This window comes from Cyrtonyx montezumae, unplaced genomic scaffold, assembly GCF_038088225.1.
Source record: "Cyrtonyx montezumae isolate F1298 unplaced genomic scaffold, pur_monq_1.0 scaffold_7, whole genome shotgun sequence".
In the NCBI taxonomy this organism is placed as follows: domain Eukaryota; kingdom Metazoa; phylum Chordata; class Aves; order Galliformes; family Odontophoridae; genus Cyrtonyx; species Cyrtonyx montezumae.
In genome coordinates, this window is record NW_027072078.1 from 21664042 (window position 1) to 21691649 (window position 27608).

Sequence of the window (27608 nt, forward strand, 5' to 3'; positions counted from 1 at the left end):
CATATCCCCTTGCCCCCTCCATCTGTCTCACGGAAGAAGGGCACTGGGGTCTGCAGTGTACCCTGATATCCCTCCCTTTCCCTGGCACTTATCTTCCTCTACTTCAACTCCAAATGGGGGACCTAGAATAGCCAGTGTTGCCCAACCAAGGCAACTCTCTGGTCAAGGGATTAGAAAAAGAAGTGGGTGCCCTATTCTTGAAGCTTGCAGGTCTGTGGTGGAGACTGTGTTCATACAGTATTGAACGGTGGGATGTACAAGACTGGAAGCATTTCAGTCCAAATCTTCCCACAACCATGTCACTGGGGGCACATTATGGGGTAGCGTGATGATTAGAGCATTGTCTTTGAGTCCACAGACTGCCTATGCTGTGAAGGTGTGACAGTCCTATGTCCCAGGCCACTCAGTTGCAATCTGGTGCCATGAGGACTGAGTACAGCTGAAGTCATTCCAAGCAGCGGGGGCAGTAGAGTCAGACAGCTGCCAGCCTCTCTGGTCACTCAACCATAGTCTTTGTACTGGGCACATCGCCTGCCCTCACCTTGTAAGGCAATATCACCAGGACACCCTGTAATGGGGTGGCTGGAGGGATGAGCACAGGGCTCCTGGGATCCTCTCCTGAGCCAGCAGCTGCCTTGCTGTAGGTACTGTGCCTTGCCAAGCAGGTCAGCTAGGGCCAAACTTTTTTTGGGGGGGTTGCATGGGCGCTGGTGCCAAGCATGACATGTTGGGGCTGAACTCCAGGGAAGCCTTGGAGCATTTCTCTGCAGCTCTCAAGTTGCAGCAGGGTACCAGCCAGGCTCTCAGGAGGGTTCTCAGACCATGGCCACCTGCCTCTCACCCAGAGAAATTGCTGGGGATGAGCTGTCCAGAGAAAGGTAAGGAAGGGCCTGCTTCCCTCAGAACAGCAGATCAGAAGCCAGGATTTGCTCTCTGGTTGCTTCCATAGCTCAGGTGAGGGTTACAGCCCAGCATGCTCTGCCTGCCAGCAGCAGGTGCCAGTGTCTGTGCTTATGTCACCCCAGTGAGGGGATGGGATGGGCAGGGGTGCCAGGAGGCCATTCCATCGTGTCTCTGCTTCATGTAGGCTCTGCTGGGAGCAGGAATGGAATTTGGATGGGGCTGGGCGTTCCCGTGTAGTGATTCCCCCAGGCAGGATCTGACTGTGATGACTGTTCTGTGCAGGGAATAAATACCAGAGGAGTTACTCACGGCTCACTGGGGCATGATGTAGCAACTCCTCACTGGTTCCCCCCACCCTCCAGCCAAAGTTCCTCCTGTGATCTCCTGGGGAAAGTCCCAGCCCCCCCATTCCCTCCTGCCACCCCCAGAGACTTTCCCCACCCTTGCTGGAGCTTTCCAGAATCAGGAGACATACTGGGGTTTGGGGAGAGAGGAAAGGACCAGCACAACCTGCCGTGCTGCTCCCATTGCTCTTCCATGCTGTGTCTGGCAATGGGCACAAAGCCGAGCTCTCAGATAGCATCAGCATGGGGTACCCACACCTGGGCAGCCACACATCCAGCTCCAGACCAGGCAGAAGTGCAGTGATCAGCTCAGGTCTCTCAATTGCCTTTTTGGTGGTCACACTAAGGTCAGGTTTCCCATTGCTCTCCATAGCTGCGTGGACAAGAAGTGAGATTTACTTTCAGTTTGATTAAAGGAGCTGGGAGGCTTTCCTGCTCCTGGGAATAGGGAGTTCAAACTTTGAGAAAGCCTCTGCATGACTCCAGCAGAGCCACCCAGCTGGTGGTCCCTCTGCAGCATTGGCTCCTGTGGGTGTAGGAACCTCCATAATACTTTCAGCACTGGGGTGAGTTCCACCTGTTCATACGGTTGGCTGGGAACAGTCCCTCCATGCAGATGTGAGGAAATATGACTCTTTGGTGGGACTGGGACCAATCCTATCTGCAACCCAAAAACGAACCACATTGGACAGAGGGAAAGAACTCCCAGTGACAAGTCAACCACACTGAGTTCCCAAAATCAAGGGGAGATCGCATTTCTGTCCTGGAGAAGGAGGAAGGCTGAACTCAAACTGAAAGAGGTGGGGTTTGAGGTGCATAGCCCCCAGGGAGCCCAGTCCTACCTGACAGATGGCTCTGGGAGCTCAACAGTTATCATGGGAGAAGAGGTGTCCTGCAGGCTCCTTGTGTGGTTGGAAGGATGGGTGCTTGGCAGCTGGTATATCAATTAGGGAAACACAAGGACACTGTCTTTGCAACCACAGGCTCTCTGGCATCTTTCCTGTGGGTCCCAGATGCACAGCAAGGGAAGCCACAAAACAGATCTGTTGGTATTGCACTGGGAGCCAGATGGCCCCACGAGCAAACGAGCTGCTGGGACAAGGCTTTGGAGCTGACTAAACCCTAAGCTGGGGGATGAGTTATGTCCTTGGGAGAATGGTCCACACCTGCAACCCCTCTCTGCATCTTTAAACACATCTTGTCCCATGACATACTTCATGCCCAGCCAGCAGCAGGGCTCAGGGTGCCCGGGGCAGTGTTATGAAACAAGGACATAGGGCTCCTCCCTGCTGCACCCCGGGCACATGCTTCCTCCCAGCCTGGTATTTTCCCCCTCGATTTTTTTTTTCTATTTTTTTCCCCCCTTCCTTTATTATTTTGCATAGCCTTAAGGGGCACAAAGCCGTGGGAGGAGCAGAGAAGCTATCAGCCGGGAGATACCAGCTGTGTGATTCAGCAGGCCGGATGGGTGCCCTCCCTGCCGCTGCAGCGGGCTGCAAGCAGGAGAGATGGCTGCCAGTCAGCACCTTGCTCTGTCCCTGCCCTAAGCATCTCCCAGCAGCATGGGGGCAGTAGCACGACCGTGGGACCAACAGCAGGGATTCCTGTGTCAGGATGGACTCAGCTGTGTGCCCTGACAGCTGCCAGGGCTGTGATGGCAGCAGGACGCTGTGGGGGGCAGTCTTGAGAGCCCCAGCCATCCTGTTGGCACATGCAAGAGCAGAGCCCTGGAGAGGAGGAAGGGCATTCAGCACTGTCTCCAATCCACTTTTATTCACAATCAGGAAATAACTTACCATACAATAACACAGGCACGCACAGCACAGCCCCGGGCACCCTCCCCTCTGGCATGCCACTGCACTACAGGAGGCAAGACCCAACTGGGGGGCTGTGCCTCCTCCATCCCTTGGGATGCTCCATCTCCATCCCATGGGATGCTTCTATCTCCATCCCAGGGATGCTCCGTCTCCATTCCACTCGAAGAGCAGCCCTGCACTCAGCCAGAGGATCCTGTGCACAACGTCAGTGCGTCCCCCCGCCCTCCCACCCCATGCCCCTCCATCCCCATCCCACCCCACCCCATCCCAGCGCCCACCCTGTGCCTCCCGAGCGGTGCTGGTGTCAGCAGTCTGTACAGCGTGGCTGTGTGCTCCCGGTGCTGTGGGTCTGGGTGGGCACAAGCAGCCTCCACCCTGGGTGATAATGACAAAGTGCTGGTTTTGCAGGGCCCTCGTGCTGAGCATCTCCGGAGCGGAGGGAAGCGGCAGATCAATCACTCCCCAGCACCAGGGCGGGCTTGTCCCTGGCACCCTGGGGCAAGCGGGCAGCTACTTGCAGACGCTGACCCACTCGGTGATGCGGCACTCCTCGCATGCCACGAAGCAGCACCAGTGGAACTTGCAGTTGCAGCGCTCGCTGCGGGTTTGCCGCAGGATGTTGTGCCCGCGGCCGCAGCACAGGCTCTCGCAGTTGTCCATGCCTGGGCTGGTCTTGTTGCACAGACGCCCTTGGGTGCCCAACGAGTCCAGCGCTGGCTCCCGCTCACAGAAGTCAGGAGACTTCTCAAAGTAGACCAGCTCGCTGATGCCGGCACGTCGGCGATGCCGCGCGTGGCCCGGCTCCAGCTGCCCCGCATTGCGGTTGTGGGGCCGGATGAGGGTGGCCCCATAGAAACGGTCCTTGAGGAGGGATCCCACCAGGCGGAATTCGGGTGTCACCTGCCAGCAGGTCTTCAGCTGGCAGCTCCCCGAGGTGCCGTGGCACTTGCACTTCCTCCGCATATTGTCCATCACCACCTGTGGGGTGGAGGGAAGGGCAGAGGGGTTAGTGGGGAGGATGCGGCATTTGAGGGATGGAGAAAGTGACACAGAGCTGCCTAGGGATGGGTGATGCCAAGAGCTGAATTTCAAGCAGAAGCTAGAGATGCTTGTGTTTCTGGGGAGGCCATTGCCATGTGTCTGCTCCCACAAAAGTCAGCACTGTAAGAAAAAAATACTTCTCAGAAAGAGCAGTGATGCACTGGGCATGGGTTGCCCAGGGAGGTGGTGAAGTCACTGGCCCTGGAGGTGCAGAAGAACCGTGGAGACGTGGCATTCAGGGCATGGTTGGAGAAGATGATCTTAGTGGTCTTTTCCAATCTTAATGATTCTATGATTCTCTATGGTTGTGTTGGCTGAGGAATGCGGCTAACCAGGGGACAGGGAGGACCACAGTGGCTATGCCAGGAGGAGGGGATACTGCCAGCAGTCAGGTTCCCCATCCCAGACAGGGATGGTGCTTTGGCCACAGCTAGGCAAACAGCTCATTCCCAGTGACCCCATGGGCACAAAGCTACTGCACATCTTGGATGGAAGCAGTTTGTGCCACCCTTGGCTCCATCCCTGGTTCAGGGACTGAACATCTCCTCCAAACTGCCCCAGAAGCAGCAAGGAAGTTAGCATGCCAGTCCCCGTGCCCCTCCTCTGCAGCCCTTGGGCAGGCAGTAACAACATAGAAAGGGAAATTAGCCCCAAATTACAGAACATGCAGAGATGGAAGGCAGCAGTCACTCTGAAGCACTTTGCCACCAGCTTTGTCACTGCTGGGAGACAATTTCCTGCATGATCCCAGCCTCAGCATGCAGGGAGAGTTTCTCCATAGGGCCCACCTGCTCCCAGACCCAGCAAATCCCCCTCCCACATAGAGTGCCCAGCCCCTCTGGGTGCCCAAGCTAAGCTGGGGCTGACATAGAGCATCCCACACGTGCTAGTAGGATCATGTGCTTACGCTCCACAGGGACTTGACGGGACATGTGGCCCCATGCAAGGCCACACTCCATGATGTCCCAGCTATCCCTGGCCCTCTTGCTTTGTGCTAGGTGCATGCTGTCTGTTCCTGCCCCATCCCTGGGGGGATGCATACACAAGGAGTGCCTTGTTTTGGTAGGGGTGGGTATTTTTTGCTGCTTGTTTTCTTGTTTTCGAGTAAATCTCCCCGTTGCTAAGCACTTATGGTAATAAAGGTAGGTCAGGAAAACACGCCTGGAGCTCGGGGCACATGGCGCAGAGGTCTGGGCTGGGCTGGAGGTTGGCTTTCATCCTGCGGAGAAGCCCTGTCTCCTGCTGGGAGGGAGCAGCTCTGCCTCACAGACAGTACCATGAGCTGTGCCCATTTGCTTGCCATGCCCTGGGTGTGCCAGCAGAGAACACCAGCTGCTTCTGTCATCCTGGGAACACGCTGCCATCACATGATCCTTATCCACCTCCCTTCCCGTGGTTGAACCAGGAAAACCCATCTGTGGTGTTTCGGTCCTCATGAGGGTGGAACATGGATGACCCAACATGGACCATCCCAAGCCATGCAAGGCAGCATCCCAGCCTGCAGACTGCTTCTTTTCCCTCTGCACAGATAGCAAAACCCCACTACACTCATGCATCCCAGGAGCACCTCTGCCACCATCTCTCCTCCACGCACCCCTACCCAGGTCCTTCTCCCATCTCACAGACACCCGCGTTCAGCACATGCCCAGACTCGCTGGTTCTTTCTTTCACACATTCCCAGCTCCTCCCAGACACGCTCATAAGAGCTTTATCGTAGCCCTTTGTTGTGAGGGTAATGGGTAGTTCCAGGCTGCCTTTCATCCTCTTGCTCTCTGATCTGGCAGAGGGCTCACAGAGCCTCCCGCCTGCTGCTGGGCTCTTCGGTTTGCATAGGGAGCCCAAGGGCAACCAGTTGTCACTCAAAGGCACGATGACCAGTGCACCCAGCTGGCCTGGAGGATGCTGTGGCTTCACTGCTAAATTTGAAAAAAGGATTAGGGGTGTTTCTGCCTGGTTTCGTGTCAGTCGAATGTGATAACCACTCCACTATAGAAACACACATCACACTGTCACCAGCAGTGGCCTTCCGTGGGACTGTCACCTCCCCTGGCACTGCAGGGTGTTAGTTGGGAGCCCAGGAGTGTGCTGACCCTCTCTACGTGCAGAGTGCCCTTGGGATGCACATACTGAGCATCCTCCGCGCTGAAGATGCTGTGGTTAAGGCTGGTGCATGGAAACGGACAGTGCTCTGCATGTGGTGGATGAGCACTACTGCTCGAGGGGCCAGAAATCAGCACTCCCACCCAAGGAGAGAAGACCGCAGAGCTGCTGCACCCACCACTGCCACTCCTTTCTGGGGAATTCCCAGCAGATTGCTCCTTATTGCTGCAGAAAAGTAATCCTAGGAGTAAGAGCATGGCATGGCCGTGTGGGGGACAATGTGCAGCATCCATCTTCAGGCACGGCACCCGGGGCAGCAGCCAGGCATGGCATCACCCTCCTGTTCTCACTCATGGCTCCCATGCTCAGCTCCCACAACTATTACAACTCAGTCTCCCAAGGACTTGCACTTCTCCAAAGTTCTGGAGCTGGGCATGCTGCCTGGCCAATGCTGCCTCACCATCTTCCCCTTCTTCATCCCTTGGGCCCTCCTCTTCCCCTTCTTCCAGCTCCAGCCTTCTCCCACCTGCCTAGCTCATGTCTGAAGCCACTGAGAAGTGAGTGACAAGGCTACTGCCAGCCCCGTGCCACCTCCTGCTCACACCTGGGGACATGCAGACCCCACAGCCCAAAGGTGCTGTATGTTGACCTCTCCTGTCTATGGGCATTCCCTCCGGTAATAGGGGTGGGCACCTGGGCTGGGAACCAGGCCTGGGATTGCCATCCCTGCTGCCATCCCCCTGATGCCGCTCACCTGCCGCCCCACACGATTGTTGTGCAGCCTCATGCGCGAGTGGATGTCCCTGTAGGTTTCCCGAGAGTCGAGGAAATCCTTGGAAAACTTCTCCCCATAGTCCACATCAGGGCTGCACCCGCCCCACTCCCAGGAGTCCTGGAGGCCGGGGGTCTCAGCCGGCATGTGCTCCATGTGCACGCCGTGCACCATGCCTTTGCCACGGTTCATGGCCTCCAGCTGGAGCCGGTGCAGCTTGCGGCGGAAAGCCTCCTCGTCCCCCCGTCTCTTCTGGTCGCAGCCACATGCCTGCAGCTTGCCAAGGGCGCAGGCGTTGGAGACAGCATGCACCACACCAGCAGCTGCGATGGCATAAGCAAAGGCGCTCTCCCGGAAACCTGCAGGGATGGAGAGAGCAGGGCTCAGGGTGGGCTTGTGGAGCATCAGCAGAACCCTTCTGGGTGCACTCGTGGCCCATTCCTGAGCCCCAGCGCTGGGAAGCAAAAAGGTGCAGCCCAAAGGCTGGTCGTCGCCAGCCTAGCAGTGGAAACCTCCTATAAATGTGACACAGCGCTGGAAAAATTGAGCATCCCCATTTTTGGAGTGTGCTGCGACCGCACCGCACCCTGCCAGGGCAGGCGGCTGTTTGTCGTTAGGCGCTGGGGAGCGAGGACGTCCGCGCATGTCATTAGCTGCAGATGGGGCGGCCAGGGACAGGGACGCTGCCCGACGTGTGCGCTCGGTGCTGGTGATGCTCGCCAGCACGCATGCCTCCTCCATGCTTTGTGGCCACCTGCTGAGCAAACGCTATGATCTTATTAAAGGGAAATGAAACGCATCTCGGAAACCTGCATTTAAAGTCGTGCTGCTCTTTTGTGTGCTAATTTGACACCGCTGCATTTAAAAAATTAACGAGGCGCTGCTTAAAAGCAACCGGGAGCCTCTCCCAGCTTCTCTTCAGTGTTGGACAAGCTTGCTCTAAGCCAGTCCCTTCCAATGCACAAGTTGAACAACATTTTTTGTCAGGCGGGTAATGGTGCAGCTCCCAGGGAGGCACTGCTGGTAACATTTCCACACCCAAACAGCCCCTGTGCCCCTCTCTGTCCCCTGGCCCCTCTGCTGCTGCCTCGCTCCATGCCCCCATCTGCCCCTTGCCATTCTGTTAGCTCCATTTTCATGTTTCCCCAACCTAACACACAATATCCCATGCAGCATCTCCTTAAAATCCCTTCTGGAGCCCAGACAGAAGCACTAGCCCACCCATTTTGTCTAGCCTGCCAATCTCCTTGCTGGTGAAGAGGCTGAGTTGGTTCAGTGCCCTTCACAGCTGGGAAACCCGTGGGGTTAAGTCCCAGCTCTTCTCCTTCCCCTTCTGCCCTCTAGTCATGCAGTAGCTGATGGACAAGGCTGGGGGGTCCCTGTCTTCAGAGCATCCATCCTCCAGACCCTGGGCAGGCAATGCTCTGGTCCCCCAGCAGCAGCTGAGCCAACATATTTCTGTGCCCAGGGTCAGCTTGTGGTCCTCACTCAAAGATTCCAGATGTGGCAGCAAAGCAGTGAGGAAGGTGGCTGAAGATGACAAAGACAGGCACCACAGTCTAGGCAAGGGAGGATTTTCCAGGGAACTGCAGCCAAGCGTGGTGAGCATCAGCCCTTCAGAGGAAGGCTCTCCTGCTGCCCAAGCCACCTAAGACTTTGATGATGACCAAGACACCAGATCCCTCCAGGAACTGCAGAAGAGGTTATAGCCATGGGAGAAGCAAGAAGAAAGGCTGAGGGAAGCATTGCATCCTGACTGCATTCTGTCTCTGGGCACCTCAGAGATAGGGGACATTTAGCGGCACCCCAAGATGCACTGCCTCTGGTGTGCTCACAGCAGCTGCTCCATCTCTCAGGAGAGTGTGGGACCATGGAGGTGGTCCCAGTCCTGAAGTGGCCATGGGCTCCATGGCCTAGTGGGGGGCAATGAGAGCTGGACGACATACACCATAAAACTCTCCCTAGCTCTTCTCCCACCACCACCCGCAAGAGCCGGCTGGTCCCGACACGCCGCCTCTCCCCCAGTCCCACTCCCTCCCTCCCTCCCCTCTCCCTAATTAAACTGCAGGTGAACCTGCCAGGCTCTGGCCCCACGCCAGGCGCTAAACGGCTCCCTGCAGATCGCGACTTGCCTCCCTGCACCTCCCAAGCGTGCCAGGGACAGCCTGGAGCCCTCGCTCCAAGCACGCAGTTCCCATCTGCCCATGGCACTGCCAGCAAGGAGCTCCATGGGCTGCAGGGAGAAGAGACGCTGTCCATCACCAAGGGCATTGCTCGTGCCCATCTCCTTGGAGGAACATCCAGGGGCTGTGGGCACCCGCAGAGATGCAGCTGAGCAACCATAGCACCTGCATGCACTTTAGGGCCAGGTGGGTGAAGTCCGCAGCTTGCTTGAGGGTAGCAAAAACCCAGCCAGAAGCGCAGCTGCAGCTGTGCCTGGCCAGGCACTGCGGTTTGTGGGCACCGGTGCTTGGTTAGGGCTCTGCAGGGCTGGCACTGGGGTCCCGAGTTCTGGATGGCCATAACAGCACCTGTCTGCTGTAACCCTCTTTGCTGAGTGAACCAGGCTCTGGCTGGGCCCCACAGCCCCCTTGGCACCTGGGTGCTCTTCCTGGGAGGACACAGGCTTGCAAACCTCAACCAGCCTCCAAAGGCTGCAAAGGAAATCAGAGGGATGCTGCACTCCAGGACACTCAGGATAGGAGACCTACTTCTTTCAGAGCTGTAAATAGGTAGGACTGGGATGAGCCAAGAGCACAGGGACATACTGGACCCCTTGGCACCTCCTAAGCAGCCTCTGTCCCACAGCCAGGCAGTGTCAGCATTGAACTGTACCATGGGTGCATTGGCATGTGCAGGACCAGGACGAGGATCACCTGCAGTGAAGCTTCCAGTGCTCACCCATGCATGGTGCAGTCCAGCCAACAGGGATCCCCAGGGTTTGGATTAAGTCCATGGGCTCTGTAGGACCAAACTGGGCTGGGTGCAATGGTGCTGGGTGCTGGGGAGATGCGTGAGATGTGGGAGGACGGGGTGGAGCAGGGAGAAGCGGGGAGAGCGGGAGGAGAAGGCAGCTACAAATAATTTAAAGTGAGGTTCACGCACGGCTGAACTGATGGCAGAAGAAGTGGGAAAAGGAATGAAAGATTAAAGGGGTCTGTCACTTCGGGTTACAAACAACGATCCTTCGAGCACGCTGCGTTCCCAGGCACGGCAGGGATGGAGCAGAGACCTGCTCCCCATGGACCAGATGCATTAATGCCTGCGGCACAGAGCCTGCACCCCTTGCTTCACCTCTCCTCCTGGCTGTGGGTGGGAGATGCACCCTGCATCCCTGCTTCAATAGCTATTCCATTCCTGTGGGTCTGTGACAGCTCCAAGGCAGAGCCCAGAGCTCCAGCTCTGGTACTGAAGGATATGAGTGGGCTAGAAGTGGATCACAGCATCAGCCTTGAGACTTGCTCTATGCCAAAATGGTTCTGAGTAACCACATAGGATGGTGCTCAGAGCTCACTCACATCCCAAAGAGGTGCCCACCTCCCTGCATCCTTAGCTGTCATCCTTCGGGATCACAGCAAAGCTCTAGTAGCAGGAGACAGAAACATCTCCATGCCTCCACTGATGGTGTCCCAGGGCTGAGGACCTCATGGTGCCTCTTTTCCATGCTCTGCTGGAGTTTCTCACCACCCTGGTGGGACACTGGTAGCTGCTTGCCTTGGTGCAAGCTGTGAGCCTGTGTCTCTGCCTCCTGAGAAGAGCAGAAGCAAGCATATCCCTCCCAGATCTGGAAATACTGCAATGCTTATCACCCTCCTTGCCAGGCCCTAACCTGTGCACTGCTCACTGAGGCACCAGTGCTGCCACCAGTGCTGCCACCATTGGCCTCTCCCAGCCATGGCCTGGACCAACAAGCACCTTGCTGTGTGCTGAGCACCAGGCTCCATGCACAGGGAGAAGACACGCCCAAGTTCTACAGAAGGTCCTGTCATCAGGACACCACCCTGAGCTGCACCACGCAGGGAGCTGAGCTCCCAGAGGAGCCTGTCCCCATGTGACCCAACCACCATGCCCCATGGTCCTATAGACAGAGAGCCCTCAGCTCTGGGCAGCCAATGCCAAGGCAGGACACCAGGGTGATGGGCTCACAGACCTACATCCTATTGCTTCTGCTCACCACGATGCACCAAAACATTGTTCCTGCACAGGAACAGGATTGAGACAGGACACCCAGTTCATCCATCAAACCGAATCCCAGAGTGAGGCATCCACGTACATCGATGGGGGCCGAGATGCTGGAAAGTTTTGGGCAGCTCAGGACAAGGGCAAGAAAGAAGATGCACAGAGAAGAGCCCAGGTTTGCTGCTGCTAGCTCTGGCAGACCTTGAGGCTGCTCCATATCTCTGCCTTCACCTGCAGGATGCTGAAGGCCTGGCCTGGACCCCTGCACTATGGAGAAGAAGTGGAGCGCCCATGGGGAGCCTATGAGGCTCCTGAGGGCGGTTTCTGGGCAAAAGACGAGGAAGAAGAGAGGGGCCCTTTGGCCCTTACCTCTGCTGAAGATGATGCTCTCGTAGGGGATCTTGTTCTTGGTCTCAAGGCTGGAGCAGTTCCAGCGCTGGTCCCGGAACTGGTGCTGGCACTCATGGATGGCGATCTGGATGCCCTGGATGGCTGAGGCTGTCACGTCAGGGTGCCGCACGCACACCTCCAGCTGCCGCCGCGTCAGCCCCGGCAGTGTCAGGCACACCGTGTTGGCGTTCAGCACGGGCTCCGACGGCAGCTTCAGGCCCAGGATCTCATTGGAACAGGAGCTTGAGGAAAAAGGGAAATGCGTGAGCTTGGGGTGAGCAAGGTGCTGAGAGCTTGGGGATGGGGAAGACCTTGCAGGGGGACATGGGACCATGCAGGGGGACAGTGCCTGCAAGGTGGCACCAAGTCAGCAAGCTGCAGGCTTTTCCCCAGGTTTGTCTATCCACAGAGACTCCAGAGCACAAGGATCCATCCTAGGTCTGGCTCTGTCCCTGCTGCATCCCCTGTATGGCACTGCTGGTCCTTGCAAGGAAGGTGACCAGAGGGACCAGCCATTTTTTGGTTGGGAAACTCAGAGCAGAAGTTCATCAGCACCTTGATGCATTATTCACAAGCTTCCAGCAGTAATCCCAGTCCCATCCATAGCCATATCCCAGCCCCACTGACCATGACAGCAGTCACTCCTCAGAGCAGAAAGCACTGGCAGGTGGAGGTCCTTAGTGGGGTGCAGCAGCAGAGATGCTGTCTAGGGACACAAAGAGGTGGATGAAGTGTGGGATACAGGGGATGAGGTGGTACAGCCAGCACAGGCAGATGTGGAAAAGAAGGATAGAACCCACAATGTGCAAGCTAAGGACCTGCAGGGTGCACAGCAGGCAGTGAGATGTCAAGGAGCATTGTGCGAATTGCACCAGGGTCCAGCACTGCTCCTCACTCGTCCTGCTCAGTCTCCAGGCAGGGATCCCTGTCCCCTAAGACAATCAGGAGTTGGGATCCTGGGAGGAGCAGAGTGCAGGAGCCCTTCGAAGCTCAGTTACAGAAGTGAGACTTGGAGGAGAACGCAGCAGGGGGGCTGCAGTTCCCGCATGGAGCAGCCAGGCCTCGGGGAGGAGGACTGCTCCCTCTCTGGTCCCTCAAGCCCTGCCAGGTACAGGAGAGAAGCAGCACCAGAGGCAGGAACTGACTCCCCCAGCCATGGAGGAAGGGCTCAGCACTGGTGTCCCTTCAGAATTACAGGAGAAATTGAGCTGTCAGCGTCAGGTTGCTGCTTCCCAAGTGTGTTTACACCCATCCCACCGCTGCCATGGGGTGATCCGTGGGTCTGGCCCAGTACAAATCCACACTGTCTTCAACAGGGAGAGGTGGGACAGGTGGAAGCAGAGGAGTGCAAGGGAGCGCATCTTTCCAAAGCACACAAGAAGGATCCTCTGCCTGGCTCTTGCTCCCATTCACACTCCCTGGCTGACACCAGATGTGAGCAGGCCTACGGCCAGCACCATCCCCAGACCCAGCAGCTCCTACCCCAAGCACAGCGAGGACCTTATCCCCTGCCTGTCCTGAGCCAGCCACAGTGCCTGCCACCTTCACCCAGCAGCATCCCGGAGAGGGGGATGAATCGTATTGTCACCCTCCTCATAGCACAGAGGGGAAACTGAGGTTGGGGCCCTCCTGTAGGGCCTCGGGAGAGGAGGGCAGGTCCTGCTGCCTCTCGCTCCTCCCAGCGCTCATGCGAGCCGGAGACCCGCGCCAGGCTGTCACTGTCACCGTCCCTAGGAGGACACAGCGCTCCCTCCATCTCTCTTCCCCCTTGAAATCTGGATTTAAACTTGATTTCACGGTGACAAGCCCCCGGGTCACAGGCTGCAGCGGCTGCTGCTTTAATTAATACAAGTCCCAACGTTAACAAATTATATTTAAAGGGGTTGGAGGGAGGGGGAAGGGCGGGGGACTCCCCCCGACCAGCACCAGCGTTAACCCCTGGTTGCCTGCAGCGCACAAGTTTCGGAGCGGGCAGAGGGGAGCTCCCACTCACCCGGGGAGATGAAGCCGGACGGGGGCGGTGAGTGCTGGGGGGCCGCGTTCTGGAAGGCAGGAGGCCCCCAGCCGCCCCAGTTCGCCTGTGGGATCGGCAGAGCAGGGGAGTTGGAGGGGGGGTGGGGGGGAACCGGCCTGATCCTCCGCCCAAGTGCGCGGTTCCCGGGTACACAGCCCGAAGGCACCGATGCCGGCGGCACCTCTCCCCCGACGGTGGCAGCAGCCCTCTGCGCCGCTCCCGCATCCCCTGGCCTCCCGCGGGGCAGAGCGGGGAAACTGAGGCAGGCCGGGCACCCGCCGGGGCGGCTCGGGCCAGGAGGGTGATGAGAAGCTCCCGGAGCGCTGGAAGCAGCGGCCCTGACAGCGCCCGGAGCGCGGGGAGCGGGGCGGCGGGGAGTGCGGAGCGGCGGAGGGACCGCACCGCGGGGGGGGGGGGGGCGACCGCACCGGGGGGGAGGACCCGTGGAGCCCCCTCCTCGGCTCGACCTCGGAGCGGGGCTGTGCGCAGCGGCTTGCCGGGGGTCGGGGCGCCGGGGGTGGGGGCAGCTCCTACCTGGGTACCCAGAGGCTGAGCAGCAGCGAGCAGAGTCCGTGGGCCAGGGCCGGGCGCATCTTCGCTGGGGCAGCGGCTGTGCGGGCTGCGGGCGGGCGGGCGCCTTTGGGGCAGGGGCGGCGGGGCTCGGCGCTGCTCTCTGCCCGCTTTGTTTGTTGTGGGTTGTTTGCTTGTTTGTGTTTTCCCCTCTCCTCCCTCTCACTGGCTCCCTGCGCGCCGGGGCTCGGCTCGCCGGGGCGGCTCTGCCATCCTCCCGGGATGCCCCCCCCGCCGCCTCCCGCCGCCCCAGCGCGCTCCGAGCCCGGCGAGGGCTGCGTGCCCCCCGCCCTGCCCAACGCCGCCCCGCCGCGCTCAGCCTCCCTCCTCAGCCCCCCATAGCGGCGCGGCCCGGGGGGCCGGGGTGGCCCTCGGCCGCCGCTCCCCAGGGCTCCCCGAGGCTCCGGGGCCGCGGCGGGCGTGGGCAGGGCGCCCGGGGGGGCTGGCCGGGCGAGCGGCGCGGGGGCTCCCTCGGGGCCCGCAGGTACATGGGGAGCCGCGGGCCCCCCCGCCGCCCCCCGCCGGTGTCGCCGGGCCGAGCGGGCAGGGTCGCGGCCGGAGCGCCCCGGCAGCGCTGGGCGCGGAGCGGCGGCGGCGGCGGCTCTGCCTGGGATCGCGCTGCGCCGAGCATTACTCAGCGCCCGGAGCCCGAGTCCCGACACGTCCAGACAGGAGCCCGCGGGGGAAGGACGGGGCAGAGAGGGTGGCAGCGGGGCGGGGAGGCGGCGTGTCGCACGCAGCCTGGCGGGGAGGGAGCGGGCGGTGCGGGGGGAGCGGGCACGGAGCGGGGAAGAGCGTGCGGGGAGCCGGGACGAGGCGTGCGGGATGGGGAAGGGTGCGTGGGGAGCGGGGCGGGAGGGGGGGTCGTGTGCGCAGACGTTGGTGAGCGGGGTGCAAGGTGAGTGTGCACGGTGCGAGGGGAGTGGGGGGTGCGCAGAGGGCAGGAGGATGTGGGCATGGGTGAGTGTGCAAGGAGTTGGGTGAGTGTGCAAAGGGTGTGCATAGAGCATGGCTCAGTGTGCGTGGCTTGGTGTGGGGTGAGTGCACACGGGGTGAGTGTGCACAAAGTGCAGGTGAGTGCACGGGATGTGGGGTGGGTGTGCATGAGGTGTGGGTGGGTGTGTGTGGGGCACGAGCAGAGAATTTATGAGTATGGGGGAGTACATGTAACACAGAGTGAGCATGCATAGGGCGTGGGGGGAGCATACACAGCGTGACTGAGTGCATGGCAAGAGGAAGTGTGTATGCTGCACGGATTGTGCATGGTGTGGTGTGTGAGTGTGCACAGAGCGTGAACAGAGTGGGAGCAATGGGGATGTGTGCGCTCGTGGGGCAAGTGCGTGCTTGATGTGAATGTGCGCGCATGGGGCATGCTGTTTGTGCACAGTGTTGGTGACTGCAGTGTGAGTTGGATGTGTGTTGCACGGGGAAGCGTGCATGGCATAGGGTGAACACATGGGACACGGAGTGAGCACGCACGGGGAGAGCCACATGAAGTGGGCTGTCAGCGGGCACCCTCTGCTTCACCTCGCCCCATCCCGGCACTGGGGACAAATGCTGTCCCCCAAGCTCAGGTCCCTGCCCTGGAGCCCGTTGGGAGCCAGCAGGTGGCCAGGAGGGGCGGGCAGTGCCCCCGCAGCTCCCACTGTCCCCAGCCACCACTGCCCACGCCACGCCGGCAGCCGGCAGCGCGCTCCCCCCAGGCGGGCACCGCGTGTCTCTGTGCCGGCACAGCTGCGCTGGCGGGGGCTGCCTGCTTCGCCGGCGTGTCGGTTCCTGTTTGCACTGGGGAGGAAAATGCATTTCCTTTGGGCAATGTGTTGAGAGCTGGTGCTGGGCCCCAAGGCTGTGCTGTTTCCCCCGGAGACTGTAGGAGCTAGGGGTAGCATCCCCACTGAGGTCCGTTCTGCAGGGGCAGAGCCCCTGGAAGGAGTCTTCCGCAGTTCCAGGGTCCCCAGTGCCTGGCTGCGGCGGCACAGATGTTTGTGTGCTCGCTGGGATCCTGCACGCAGATCAATGCCAAGGCAAATCAGAGGGGGAAACGCTTTCATCCTCCTCCAGCCCCTAACGACATAACCGCTTCCAAGAGCGAGCGTCTCACCCGCATGCTCCCACTGACTCAGGAAGGAGCCCCACGTGCCACCACCTCGGTGCTGGCAGCAGAAGTGGGCAGGGGGAAGGCTGATCCTGCTGTCCCATCAATGTCTCTGGGCTGAGGGAGAGCCAGGTGTGCCAGCAAAGCCTTTAAAGCACAGGATTAAGCATTCAGCATGGCCTGGGAACCATGGTTAACAGCACGTAGGACCCCTCTGAGCAGGGCTGCACGCAGAAGGCACAAGGCTGGCAGGAAATGTGATGGTGGGTCGCTGACACAGGGTGCCCTCGGCTGCACTGCCTGGGCTAAAGCACTTCAGCACCTCTGTGGTGCGTGAGCAGGTGCTCTGCAGGGGATGGGAAACAGCTAATCTCCCGTCCCTCCCTCGCTCCCTTCCCATCCTCCTGCCCAGCCAAGCTACTCCCTCCTTCCCTGCTTCTTTCCCTTTCCCCTCTGAAAATGGGGACCATGAAAATCTTCTCATCCAACCCCAGTGTCATGGGGAACATCTCTCAATGGATCAGCTTGGCCGAAGCCGCGTCCAACCTGCCCTTGAGCACTGCAGGGATGTGCATCCACAGCTGCTCTGGGCAGCCTCGGACTCATTAGCCCCTTCTGGTTCAGGACAAGCTATCCCCAATCCATACAGCCCAGAGAACCTTTTCAGGTTTATGCTAAGCTCTGGACCCTATGGAACCCATGGTGGGTTTGGGATGTCCAGGGACGATCTCATAGAAGTCAGTGCAGGAGGGAGCATGAGGGAATCCCTGAGTGTGGTGGGGCTGCTGGATGGATGGGGGTGGAGGAGCACTGGGACAGGCACCCAGCCTGGTGCCGGCAGCATGGGTACTTGGAGCAGGAGGAGGAGGAAGGAGCCCACTCAGCTCACTCCTCACCGTCTCCCTGATTCCCCTGCCTACAGGACTGGAGCGACGGCCGCATGAGTCAATGTTTGGGGTGGGAGCAGAGTGACCGTGCCCCTGGCAGCAACGTTACTCACTGCGGAGCCCCCAGCATCACTGCATTCCCTCTGGCTTGAGGCCAGCGACCTGCCCGGGGCGGCTTGCCATGACTCAGGTGCGAGCCACCGGGCCACGCAGCCAGCCCAGCCTGTCTGCCCAGCTGCCCGGGGCTGGGACAGCCTGCAGGTCGGGGTGCTGGTATGGCCGGGAAGGGGACCCGTGTGGCAGTGAGCCCAGAGCCCTGCCTCTGGCGGGGAGAGTGCATCCCAAAGGGCCATGCTGGCGGCTGGGGTGGTGGGGAGGGCAGAGGGCTGGGGATGTGCTGGGCGGCTCAGTCAAGCCAGTATACGGCTTTCCCATCCTCCCCCTATCTGTATTACTACAAACTTTCCTAAGAAGCTTTTTTTTTTTTTTTTTGGCCAAAACATTCTATTTTTGGTCTCTGTCCAGAGGAGAATTTTTTTTTTCCAAGTTTGATTGAATTAATCTGTCCGGCTGTTTTCAACTCGAGCAATTAAAGGGAAAATTGTGCTCTTCCCATTTGAAAAGCAAATAAATAAAAATGAACCCATTAACATTGCAGCATTCGGGCATTATTATTATTATTAATTAATTTTAACCAAAATACGATAAACATCCCTTTTTCCTTTGTGGTGTACATTGCCCAGCACCAAGATCTGGGATCATTCCCCCACAACCCCCCCATGACCCTCCGTACACAGCCAGCCCATGCCCACCCCCATACATCCCCATGCCCCCCCTGCCCACCCCCGTCGGGCCGTGGCTCCCCCTAGCGGCTGCCCGGCGCCCCGCCCAGCACCCCGCATCCCTCATCCCGCGTCACCGCGGTTACTGCGGGGATGCTGCAGGGACTCTTGGAGTTATGGGGGGTCTCTAAGGGTCTGGAGAGGTGAGGATAAAGGGAGTTCGGGGGCACTGCTAGGCGCCTGGGGGGTCTTCTAGGGAAATGAGAGGTCCCAAGATGCTGGGAACTTCGTTTTCCAGCTTCTTCTCCTATATTTGTTTTTTGGGGGTTTCAGCCTCTGGGGTAATGGCAGGGAGAACACAGGCCAGATCCCATACAACAACCTCCTTCCTTCCCCAGGCTTTAGCCAGCATCCAGTTCTCCAGTGCCATACACACTCAGTTCCCACTGCAGGGAAACTGAGGCAGCCCCATGGAAGCCATTTGTGGAAGGCTGGGATGGAGCCAAGGAACTCTGCTCCCACCCCCACTACAGCCCCTGACATCTCCCAGTGAGTCAGCATTCAGAGCAACTGGGACAGAGCAGAGGGAGAGCGGCAGTGACACAGAGCTGAGATACATGCAAACAAACACACGGGGACAGGGTCACCGACAAACGTGTGCCGACAATGTGCCATACACTGACGGACGTGCATGGGGCCACGCAGGCAAACCTTTTGCACACGCACGAGGTTATCACTCACGCAGTGATGGGTGTGTGCACGAAAATGGATACCCACGTGCAGCCACGACCATGCGTGGGCATGCAACCCGAGCGTGCACACGGCAGCTGCCTGCTCGCACACGCACCTTGGCACACACACCCATGTGCTCCAGGGCCATGCGTGAGGCCGGGAGTTCCCGGGAGCCCCGTGTGCCGCCCCTCTCCCGGGGCCAGGAGGGAATTTCCAACTCTAAAGCTGCAGCTGACAGCTGGAGATGCTCCCGCCCCAGCGATCTCTGGCCAAGTTAATGGTTCATCGGCGCCCTCATTTCTGCTTGATGGACGGGGCGGGCAAGGAGCATGCTGCCGGGGTCTGCTGGTGGGCATCACTGCTGCTCCTCGCCCTGCGTTTGCCCAGCAGGGTTCCCCAGCCCTGCCTGGTGCCATGCCATCCAGGTGAGGCTGCACGTGGCCTGCAGCATGCCAAGCGAATGCCTCGCATGCCACCAACCCCACGGTGCCAGCAGTGCCGCATGGGGCTCCACCGTGCCAGGCCCTGCAGTGGGGGGTGGCTGGAGATGGAGGGAGAAGAACAGAGGACTCTGGCAAGATGCTCAAAGCCCATCCCCGTGGTGTTGGGGTGGGTGGCGGTGCCTGCTGCGGAGAGGCGAGCAGAGGGCACACGGGCTTTATTAGCGGGGCCGTGGGGATGCTGGGCAATGTCCCCACACTGAAAGAACATCCAACCTCAGAGCTGGGCTCTCAGTCCTCTAGCCCATAAGGTCCCACTGTGTCACCTCTCCACATCCCTGTGCCCTCGGCACCATCCTGGGGACGGCTCCCCCAAGCGCCCTCACCCCACGGAGAGGCTGTCAGATGCAGAGGCTGAGCTCCTGGCGGACGGAGCACTTACGGCACTGCACCACACAGCACCAGTGGAAGCGGCACAGACAGTTCTCCTCGAGCACCACGGTCTCATCACGGTGCCCACGCCCACAGCACAGCAGGTCACAGCCGCTCGTGTCCATGGCTGTGCTGTTGCAGATGCGGCCTCGCGTGCCCAGCGAGCCTGTCTTACGGTTGGCTGAGCAGAAATCAGGAGAGTCGGCCGAGTAGATGAGGTCCTGCTTGTCAGGAGGCTTGATGTTGTCGCCCACCGGGATGAGGGTCTTCCCATCGTTGCCCCCCATGACTTTGAAGGCACCGTTGAAGCGCTCGAGCAGGCGGTCGCCCACCTCACGGAAGTGAGGCATCTTGCGCCAGCAGGTGCGCAGCGTGCAGGAGCCCGAAAGCCCGTGGCATTTGCACTCTGTCCTCATGTAGCTGCGCACTGCCTGTGGACAGACGGCAGTGCTGAGCCCCCGCTGGGTACTCACATTCCTCTGGTACCCATTCCTCTGGTACCCACATCCCTGCATCTCAGCATCCCAACATCCTGGCATCCCAGCCTCCCCACCTCCCAGCAATCCTGCATCCCTGCGTCACAGCACCCCAAATCCCTGCATCCCAGCACCCCTGTATCCTTTCATCTCTGCATCCCCGCGTCCCCGGTTTAATGGTGTCGTCCAGGGGAGGATGGACTGTGGGGCTTCACCCAGAAGAGTGTAGTTCACTCCAGAGGGCAGGGAGTGCATGGAGCCTTACCAAGCGCCCAGCCTCGTTGTTGTGCAGATCAATGAGTGCACGGATGTCATTTTTCCCCTTCTTGCTCTTGGCGTCCATGAACTGCTGCGACTTCTCGTAGCCAAACTGCACGTCATCCCCACAGCCCCCCCATTCCCAGGCAGTGCCCTCAGTGCCCGGCCCTGCTGTGGGGGAGGGGGGTGCCCGGCTCCGCGTCAGCTCGCAGCCACACTGCAGCAGCTCACCCATGCTGCAGGCCTGTGTGATGGCGTGGCTGACACCAGCTGCCGTGATGGCATACACGAAGGCTGTCTCCCGGATATCTGTGGGGCGACAGAGGGGGACAAGTTGTGAGGTGACAGTGAGGATGCCATCCTGCCTGCTCCCCGTCTATACCTGCGTTGCCATGGGGTGCTGCCTACCCCCCCCCCTCCCTGCTCCAGCACAGCCTCCACCCCTCAGGATTATTTATTATTAGTATTTGCTCCTGTCTCTCTCTGCTCCGGGACACAAATTCCAAGCATCCTTCCCCTGCCCGGACCTGCCGCTCGCAGCCACAGCCAGCGGGGGATTCTGGCAGTGGGGGTGTGGCACCCTGCTGGGGGGCTCACCGGTTACACTGTGCCAGGTGGGTACCAGGACAGAGCTGGGGGTGGGGACACATTTCATTGGGGTGTCATGGGGACAGAGGGGAAGAGGGGTGACAGATGGGGCCCTCTTTGCAATTCATATAGAGAGAGACAGGGGTCTTGAGGAGGTGCACTGGGGTGGTCATGGGAGTCACCTCTGACAACAGGCACAGGGACACAGAATCTCCTCATATCTATAGCAAAATCTATATATCAGGAGATTCATCCTGCCAGGAGTGGCCCCAGCATTATGGCTGTGCCATGCCCCATGCATACCCTGACCCACCAATATAACACACATGTGATGGAGACGTGTGACACGTGTTCGTGATGACCCCATCCCTGCATGCATGCACAGCTGTTTGCTTGCTGCCAGCCCCAGCAGCTCTCAGGTTGCTTCCCAGCCCTGCACTGTCACTCACTCCCTACAGCTGGGACACAGCTGGCCAGAGGATGTGTCCTTGCAGTGCTGCAGGGGAGTGCTGTGTGGTGCCGAGGACAGTCTGGGGAGGAAGGACAGCGCACGTGGACTGTAGGAGGGCTGTTTCCACATCCCACGCCCTGAAATACTCTCAGAATTGGGGGAGTCTGTGGGAAGAAAGGGAACTTGGGATGTTGATGCCCTTCCAGCTGTGCCATCCAGGGAACAGCTGTCTCTCCTGTCCCCAGCAGACAGCTCCAGGAGGAGAGCACCCTGGTCTTGCACTAGCATCCGTGCTGCCCCAGCACAGGGACCTGTTTGGGACTGGTGCCCATGGAAGTGATCCTGCCAGCAGAGCACTCTCCCCTCCTCCTGACCTCTCAGCCTCTTGCTCTGGTGTTGGTGCAGTGGGGATGGTTTGGACCAATGGATGTGTTTGGCTCATCCTGCCCTACAGCCATGCTTCAAGCATGGGAAGTGCAAGCAGACGTGATGTCCCAGGGGCAGGACAAGGGGTTTGCCCAGTCTGGGCACCTGCGGGGCCACCTCCCACACAGATCCCCTCCCCTTCCCACATAGTGGGGTCCCGAGGGAAGCAGTAAATCACTGCCAGACAGGGGTGCATTCTTGGGCTGTGCGCAGCCCCGTGCTGTCTGGGAGCATCGCTAATTGCTTCATTACAACACAAGGAGACATGTCCCGGCAGTGTGGCTGCACCGCAGAGCTCCGAGCAACCCCCTCTGCATGCACACATGTCCGCACTCTCCAGCTCTGGTCCAGGAGGTGCAAGGCCCAGGGGCTGCGGCTTTTGGGGAGTTGAGAGGCTGGACCTTACCCTGCTGCAGGATCTTGCCGAAGTACTTGCTGTGGCTGGTGCAGTTCCAGCGGCGGAAGCGGAATTGGTACTGGCACTCCCGCACACCCAGCTTGGTGCCCTTGGCCACCTCCTGCACGATCTCCGGCTCCAGCTGGCACAGCTCCGCCTGCTTCCCCGCCAGCCGCTTCGTCTTGCGGCAGATGCTGTTGGGGTCCATGACCAGGGGGCTCCCCACTGCCCTGCAGGAGGGACAGCGAGCAGAGCAAAAAAAGCACCAGGCATGGTCGGACCCACCGCCAGGGACACCCAGCATATGGGGGAAACTGTGCCCCGCAGAACCGGCCGGGGATGGGGCAGATCTCCAGCTGTAAGGCTGGAGGGTGGTGCTGGCTCTGCTGATCCCAGCGCGGGAGGGCAAGTCTCAGCTGGAGCCCTGCCAAAGGCAGCTCCTTGCCAGCACAGCTGGAGAGCCGCACACGCATCTCACATCTCAGGCTGGAAGGCAAAGCGAGAGCACAACGGCACACCGCCGGCTACAGAAATTCCTGTACTTCCCCCACACATTTTGCCCAGAGTGCCCTCACACATCTGCACAGCTGCCGGCACTGTGCCCCGTGCCGGGGTTGGCGATGGCCCAGTGGTGCCGCGGGCACAGGGTGGGCATGCTGCATGCTGAGCCTCCTACCCACTGTCCGTCCTGCGGCACTGGGTGCCTCTGGCTGGCGCATGGCCCTGGGCCACCTGGATTGCAAAGGGAAGCTGCTGTGCCCTGATGCTGCAAGCCAGCTCCTCTCATCCCCACGCCAGCAATGTCCCATCCCTGGCACTGTGTACCATCTCTGTCCTCTCCTGGAGTGGAAGCTCCCAGGCCATGTTTTTGGGTGCAGCCCTGCTTGCTGCTGAGTGCTGCTTCCAAACCCAGACAAGCCTTTATAGTCTGGCCAAGCCCCAGGGGCTTGAAAATCACAAGACAAATCTCTGTGTTTAAGTATGTCCTGGGTTTCCTTTTTTCTCTCCCTCAGCTTGGGGGCTGTGTTAGAGACACCAGGCTGCAGGAACCACAAAGCCCCTCCTAAAGCCTAGTTTTGGGGTGGGAGCTCTGCACAGGCTGCCCTCACTTTGCACCTAGTCTGGACCGGGCTGACCCATCCCTGGAACAAATATGGATAAAGGTTGGGATGGGGACATAGGTGAGCGGGGCTGGGCATGGGTTGACATGTCCTCTCTGCCAGGAAAATGGGCCTTGATGCTTTGGCTGGAGGTAGTTTTCAGGGACTAAAGCAATACAGAGCCTGGCTGCCAGCAGAGAAACTGAGGCAAGCCCATGGGCCTGCTGAGGATCTCGCAGCCCACAGCTCAGTGTCCTTTTGCTGCACAGACTTCTCTGAGAAGGGGTGGACAACTGGGGAAGCATCATGGGACAACAGTGCCTGGTTGCCTCCTAAGTCATCTGCGGATGTGGAAACTGAGGCATGTTGTCAGATCATTCCATCCAATCCCATCCCATCTCACCCTATCCCATCCCACCCCTCCCCACGATACACATACGTCCATTCAAGCTCCCATCCCAGGCTGGGATGGCTTGGCTGGCTGATCCAGTGGGGTGAGGAATAAGAGGAACTGGGGATGGGACTTTCATTAAGTGAGGACTCTTTGTACATCTTATAAAAACGATGCGCGAGCCCTCGGGCCCTCAGATCAAATGCTGAACTGCAGCTCACCCCGGCCGTGCCGGATCACAGGGGCCGGCAGGACGAGGAGCGTTCAGCCCCAGCGGCACCGCGGGGGTCCCCACCCCTGGCCGTCAGCCCCCGGCCGACCCGGCGAGGCGTGGGGTGGGCTGCCTAAATCCAGCGCAATATTAATTTCCGCTGGGCTCTGCTTTTTCACGAGGGGAGGCTGCCAGGAGCCCGAGAGCTGTTTTGCTTTGTGGGGCTTGGGGGGGGGGGGGGGGGAGACGAGGGCAAGAAAAATGCTGCCAAACTGCTACTGCTTTGGCAAGGGCTCCGGCGCGGGGCCCAGATCTGCCTGAGCTTGTCCTGCTCCAAGGCCTCCCGCATCTACAATTAAGGTGCCACACCTCTGCCGCCGGGCACTCCTCCCCCTGCCCTGGCGATGGAGCTGGGTCGCCAGCTTGCCCCCCCTTCCAGCCCACCCGGGGCATCTCGGTTCTGCAACCCTTCACTGGGCTCAGTGCCCCTGAAGCATCCCTGCTCCTGCTGCCAGAACATCACAGTGTCAGCCCCCCAGAAAGCAGATTGCAGTGATTTCTGCAGTGCTTCCTATGAAGGTGTTCATCCCCCATCACCAAAAGGGGAAAACAAGGCATGGTAGAGGACCTGGACCTGCCCTACAAACCTCCCTCCTCGTTTGACATGCACCCTGTTGGCTCCCAGAGCCAGGGATGCTCAGGAAGACAAAGCTGTGGCTTCTGGTGCAATCCCTGTGCTCAGGGTGACACAGCCTCCAGTCCAGTTCCCAGACAAAAACATAGAATTAAAGGACAGGCACAAATCCCTCTTATCACTCAAGCACCCTAGGCAGCATGGAGCAGGGCTCCTGTGCAGGGCACTGTGCACAAGGGGAGCCCATGGGATCCTGGTTTGCAGGCAGGCAGCAGAGGGATGCTCCAGGGATGCTAAGTGCACCTCTGTGATGGACTCAGCTTCCCTGCTCCTTCTCAAAAGTGCTATCTCCCATCCCACTGACCTGGGGCTGTGCTGTCTGCGTGCAGTTTGGAGCAGGGAAATGGGGATGACTCCTAGTGAGGAAGATGCTGGCAGCACTTCGGGTTTCAGTGTACAGCACAATGTGCTTTTCCAAGAGGAAATGTGGGACCCTGCTGCAGGGTGGTGAAGGCACAGCTCACTTTGCACCCATGTCTCCATCCCAGCTCAGGGCTTCAGCAACCTGTAGTGCCCAGCCAAGCCCCTGAGCCCAGAGCTGTTGCTGCACCTGTTTGCAGAGAAAAGAGCTGTGGGATGTGAGCACTGGGGGCTCAGCTCCTGGAGCACGCACCCATGGAAGTGGTGGCCACAAAACAGCATCTGAGCCCAGAATACTTTGGGATGGGAAGAAAGGGGTGTTTGCTCAGCATGGCTGCCCTGGGACATGCTGCAGAACAGGGCACCCACGCTGGGCATGCCGGGGTTGGGGCATGCCCAGGATGGCCTACAGGTACTGGGGTGCCAAGGGCAGCCAGGTGGTAGCTGTGGGTCATCGGGCTCAGCAGGTGACTCACGGTGCTCATCCAAAGCATGCCAGCCCAGTAGCCTGCCCTTACAGGCTCAGCCGTGCTCCGTGCCAGTGTGGTGCTGGTCGGGTGGCTGAGCAAAACAGGAGGCTGCTGGTGCATGGAGCACACAATGGGGTAGCTATGGGGAGAGGGACCACGAGCCCCTTGGCAGGGTGCAGCAGAGGGAGCCCATGGGTGCCAGCAGACAGGCCAAGGCATGGCAGGTGCTGGGGATATTTTTCTTCCTTGCTCTGATGCTGGGGCTGTTTCTTTTATCTCGTGACTTTCCTCACCCCAAAGTGCCTGTAAGGACAGCTTGGTCAGACTGGGGGACTGTGGGTGAGCGGGAGCCAGCAGCATGGGAGCAACGGTATCACATCAACAGGAACAGCAAGAACAAATCTCGACCAAAATCTTGCCCTGAACATGCCCTGCGTCCTAAGACCACAGCCTGGAGCAAGCCAAGTGCCCTGCAGCACTGGGTGGCACAGCTTCCTCGCTGACACCACTCTCCCCTCTGATTGAAGAAGGTCCGCGTGCCTGCTCAGCCCTCTGCCCCTCCCTTCGCCTCTCCTCAGACACAGGGGTGCAGGGGATGAGCCTGCCTGTACCCTCAGCGATCCCTCTGAGGACGCCCGACTGCGGCAAGGATGCTCTTTCTCAAGCCCTCAGCGCTCCGATGTGAAGGCATAACGCTAAGACCCCAAGCACGGGGGACGGCAAGGGGAAGCCCCCCCACCGCCACCGGCCCCTGGGCTGGATGGAGGGACAGGACAGCCTTTTGCGTGCGCAAAGCAGCGGGCTGAGAGCGAGCCAAGGAAATAACGCAGCGCTCAGCCAGTGGGAGGGAGCGTGCCCCGGGATGGCGCAGATGTCCGGAGGCGAGCGGTGGGGAGCACGGAGCCGTGGCACGCACCTCACTCTGCCGGGGTTTCCTGCATCAGAACACCGCACGACCCTCTTAAACCCCTTCCCCAGCGATTCTGCCAGGATGACGGCACCATCCGTACCCACCGAGCCCCTCTTTCCCCTCTTCTCCCCTTTTTTTGCCCCGTGCTGGTGGAGGGGATGGAGCTGCGGAATAAATCGGTGCCGGGCATGCGGAGGAACGGGAGGGGAAAGGTTTACGGAGAGCTTTATTTTAGGGGTCAAAAGAGTGTGACAATGTGGAGACGAATAGCCTCAGATAATGAATGATAGCCCGGACGGCACGCCGGGGAGCTGGAATCTAAGCACTTAAAACCGGATAAAGACAGGCTGGGTGAAATTCTTAATAGATTTAAATAGTTCATGTTTCGACAGATACCTGGGCTTTCCGAGGCTGGGTCCCAGCTCTGTAATGAATCCCCCACCCCCTCCGGGATCCTGCGAGGCACCGTCCCTGCTGCCTTTGATGAAGGCACCATTACAAACGGGGGTTTTGTCCCTGCCGCGGCCAGGGGACGCCGTGGGGACCCTCGGGCTTTTAATTAAAGTTGACTTATTGGAGGGGTCTGGAGGCCCCTCCCTGCCCGGCAGGCACTCAGTGCTCGGGATGTGGGGAGAAGCTGTGGGGGAGAGGCCTCGTCCCCAGGCCCCCCGCAGCGCTGCCCCCCGACACCGGTTTTGGGGACCCCAAAGCAGACAGCGCACACCCCTTAGGCTGGCTCTGCCGCACCGCAGTCCCCACCGAAGCGGTGACCCGAGGGCTTGGTCCCCGATTCTGAGACACCCTCGGAAAGCCCCCTCACCTCCCGGCCCCACGGGATGCCCTATACTCACCACCAGAGCCCGATGATGTTGGCGGGGCAGAGGAGGATAAAGAAGAGCCCCAGCTGGGTCCGAGAGCGGTGCAACATCCTGCCGAGGTTGGGGGGCAGCCGGGAGAGCCGAGCCCCCTCCGAGCCCCCCGGGAGGGCTGCGGGGCTGCCCGCTGCCTCCCTCCGCCAGCCCGGCGCAGCGGGGCCGGGGGGGGCCGGGCTGGGCAGGCACCTCTGGGCGGCTGGAGCGCGGCGAGGAGGCTGCTCCGCAGAAGGAGGAGGAGGAGGGACAGGGCTGCGAAAGCATCTGCCTCCGACAGGGAAACCGGAGCCCGGGGGGACGGACAGGGCGGGCCGGGCGGGGGGACTCCGGGATGCCAAGCGCAGATCCGTGCACGCAGTCCTTGGGCACGGCGTGGGCATGGACGGTGGCTGCTGCTTGCCTGTCACCACGTCCACGCTGCTGTGCTTGGCACAGCCCTGCCCCGGCTCCTAGGACTGCCCTGTCCTGTCCAGACTGCCCTCAAGGTGCCTGCAGCCACCTGTACC

The 27608-nt window shown here is 59.8% G+C and overlaps 2 protein-coding genes across 2 annotated transcripts; both read right to left on the bottom strand.

Annotated features, from left to right (window-relative positions):
• Positions 1 to 3337: 3337 nt before the first annotated feature.
• Positions 3338 to 14782, bottom strand: WNT10A (Wnt family member 10A). The gene is made up of 4 exons (XM_065750625.1): positions 14095 to 14782; positions 11526 to 11788; positions 6960 to 7336; positions 3338 to 4042 (listed from the first exon to the last, which is right to left on the bottom strand). The coding sequence occupies exons 1-4, from the start codon at positions 14151 to 14153 to the stop codon at positions 3575 to 3577; spliced, it is 1167 nt and encodes a 388-aa protein (XP_065606697.1). The 5' UTR covers positions 14154 to 14782; the 3' UTR covers positions 3338 to 3574.
• A 3233-nt stretch (positions 14783 to 18015) lies between these two features.
• WNT6 (Wnt family member 6) lies at positions 18016 to 27366 on the bottom strand. The gene is given in 5 exon segments (XM_065750551.1): positions 18016 to 19929; positions 20240 to 20541; positions 22104 to 22324; positions 27082 to 27270; positions 27272 to 27366. Coding segments are annotated over 5 exon segments (1269 nt in total). The 3' UTR covers positions 18016 to 19467.
• Between the last annotated feature and the right edge of the window lie 242 nt (positions 27367 to 27608).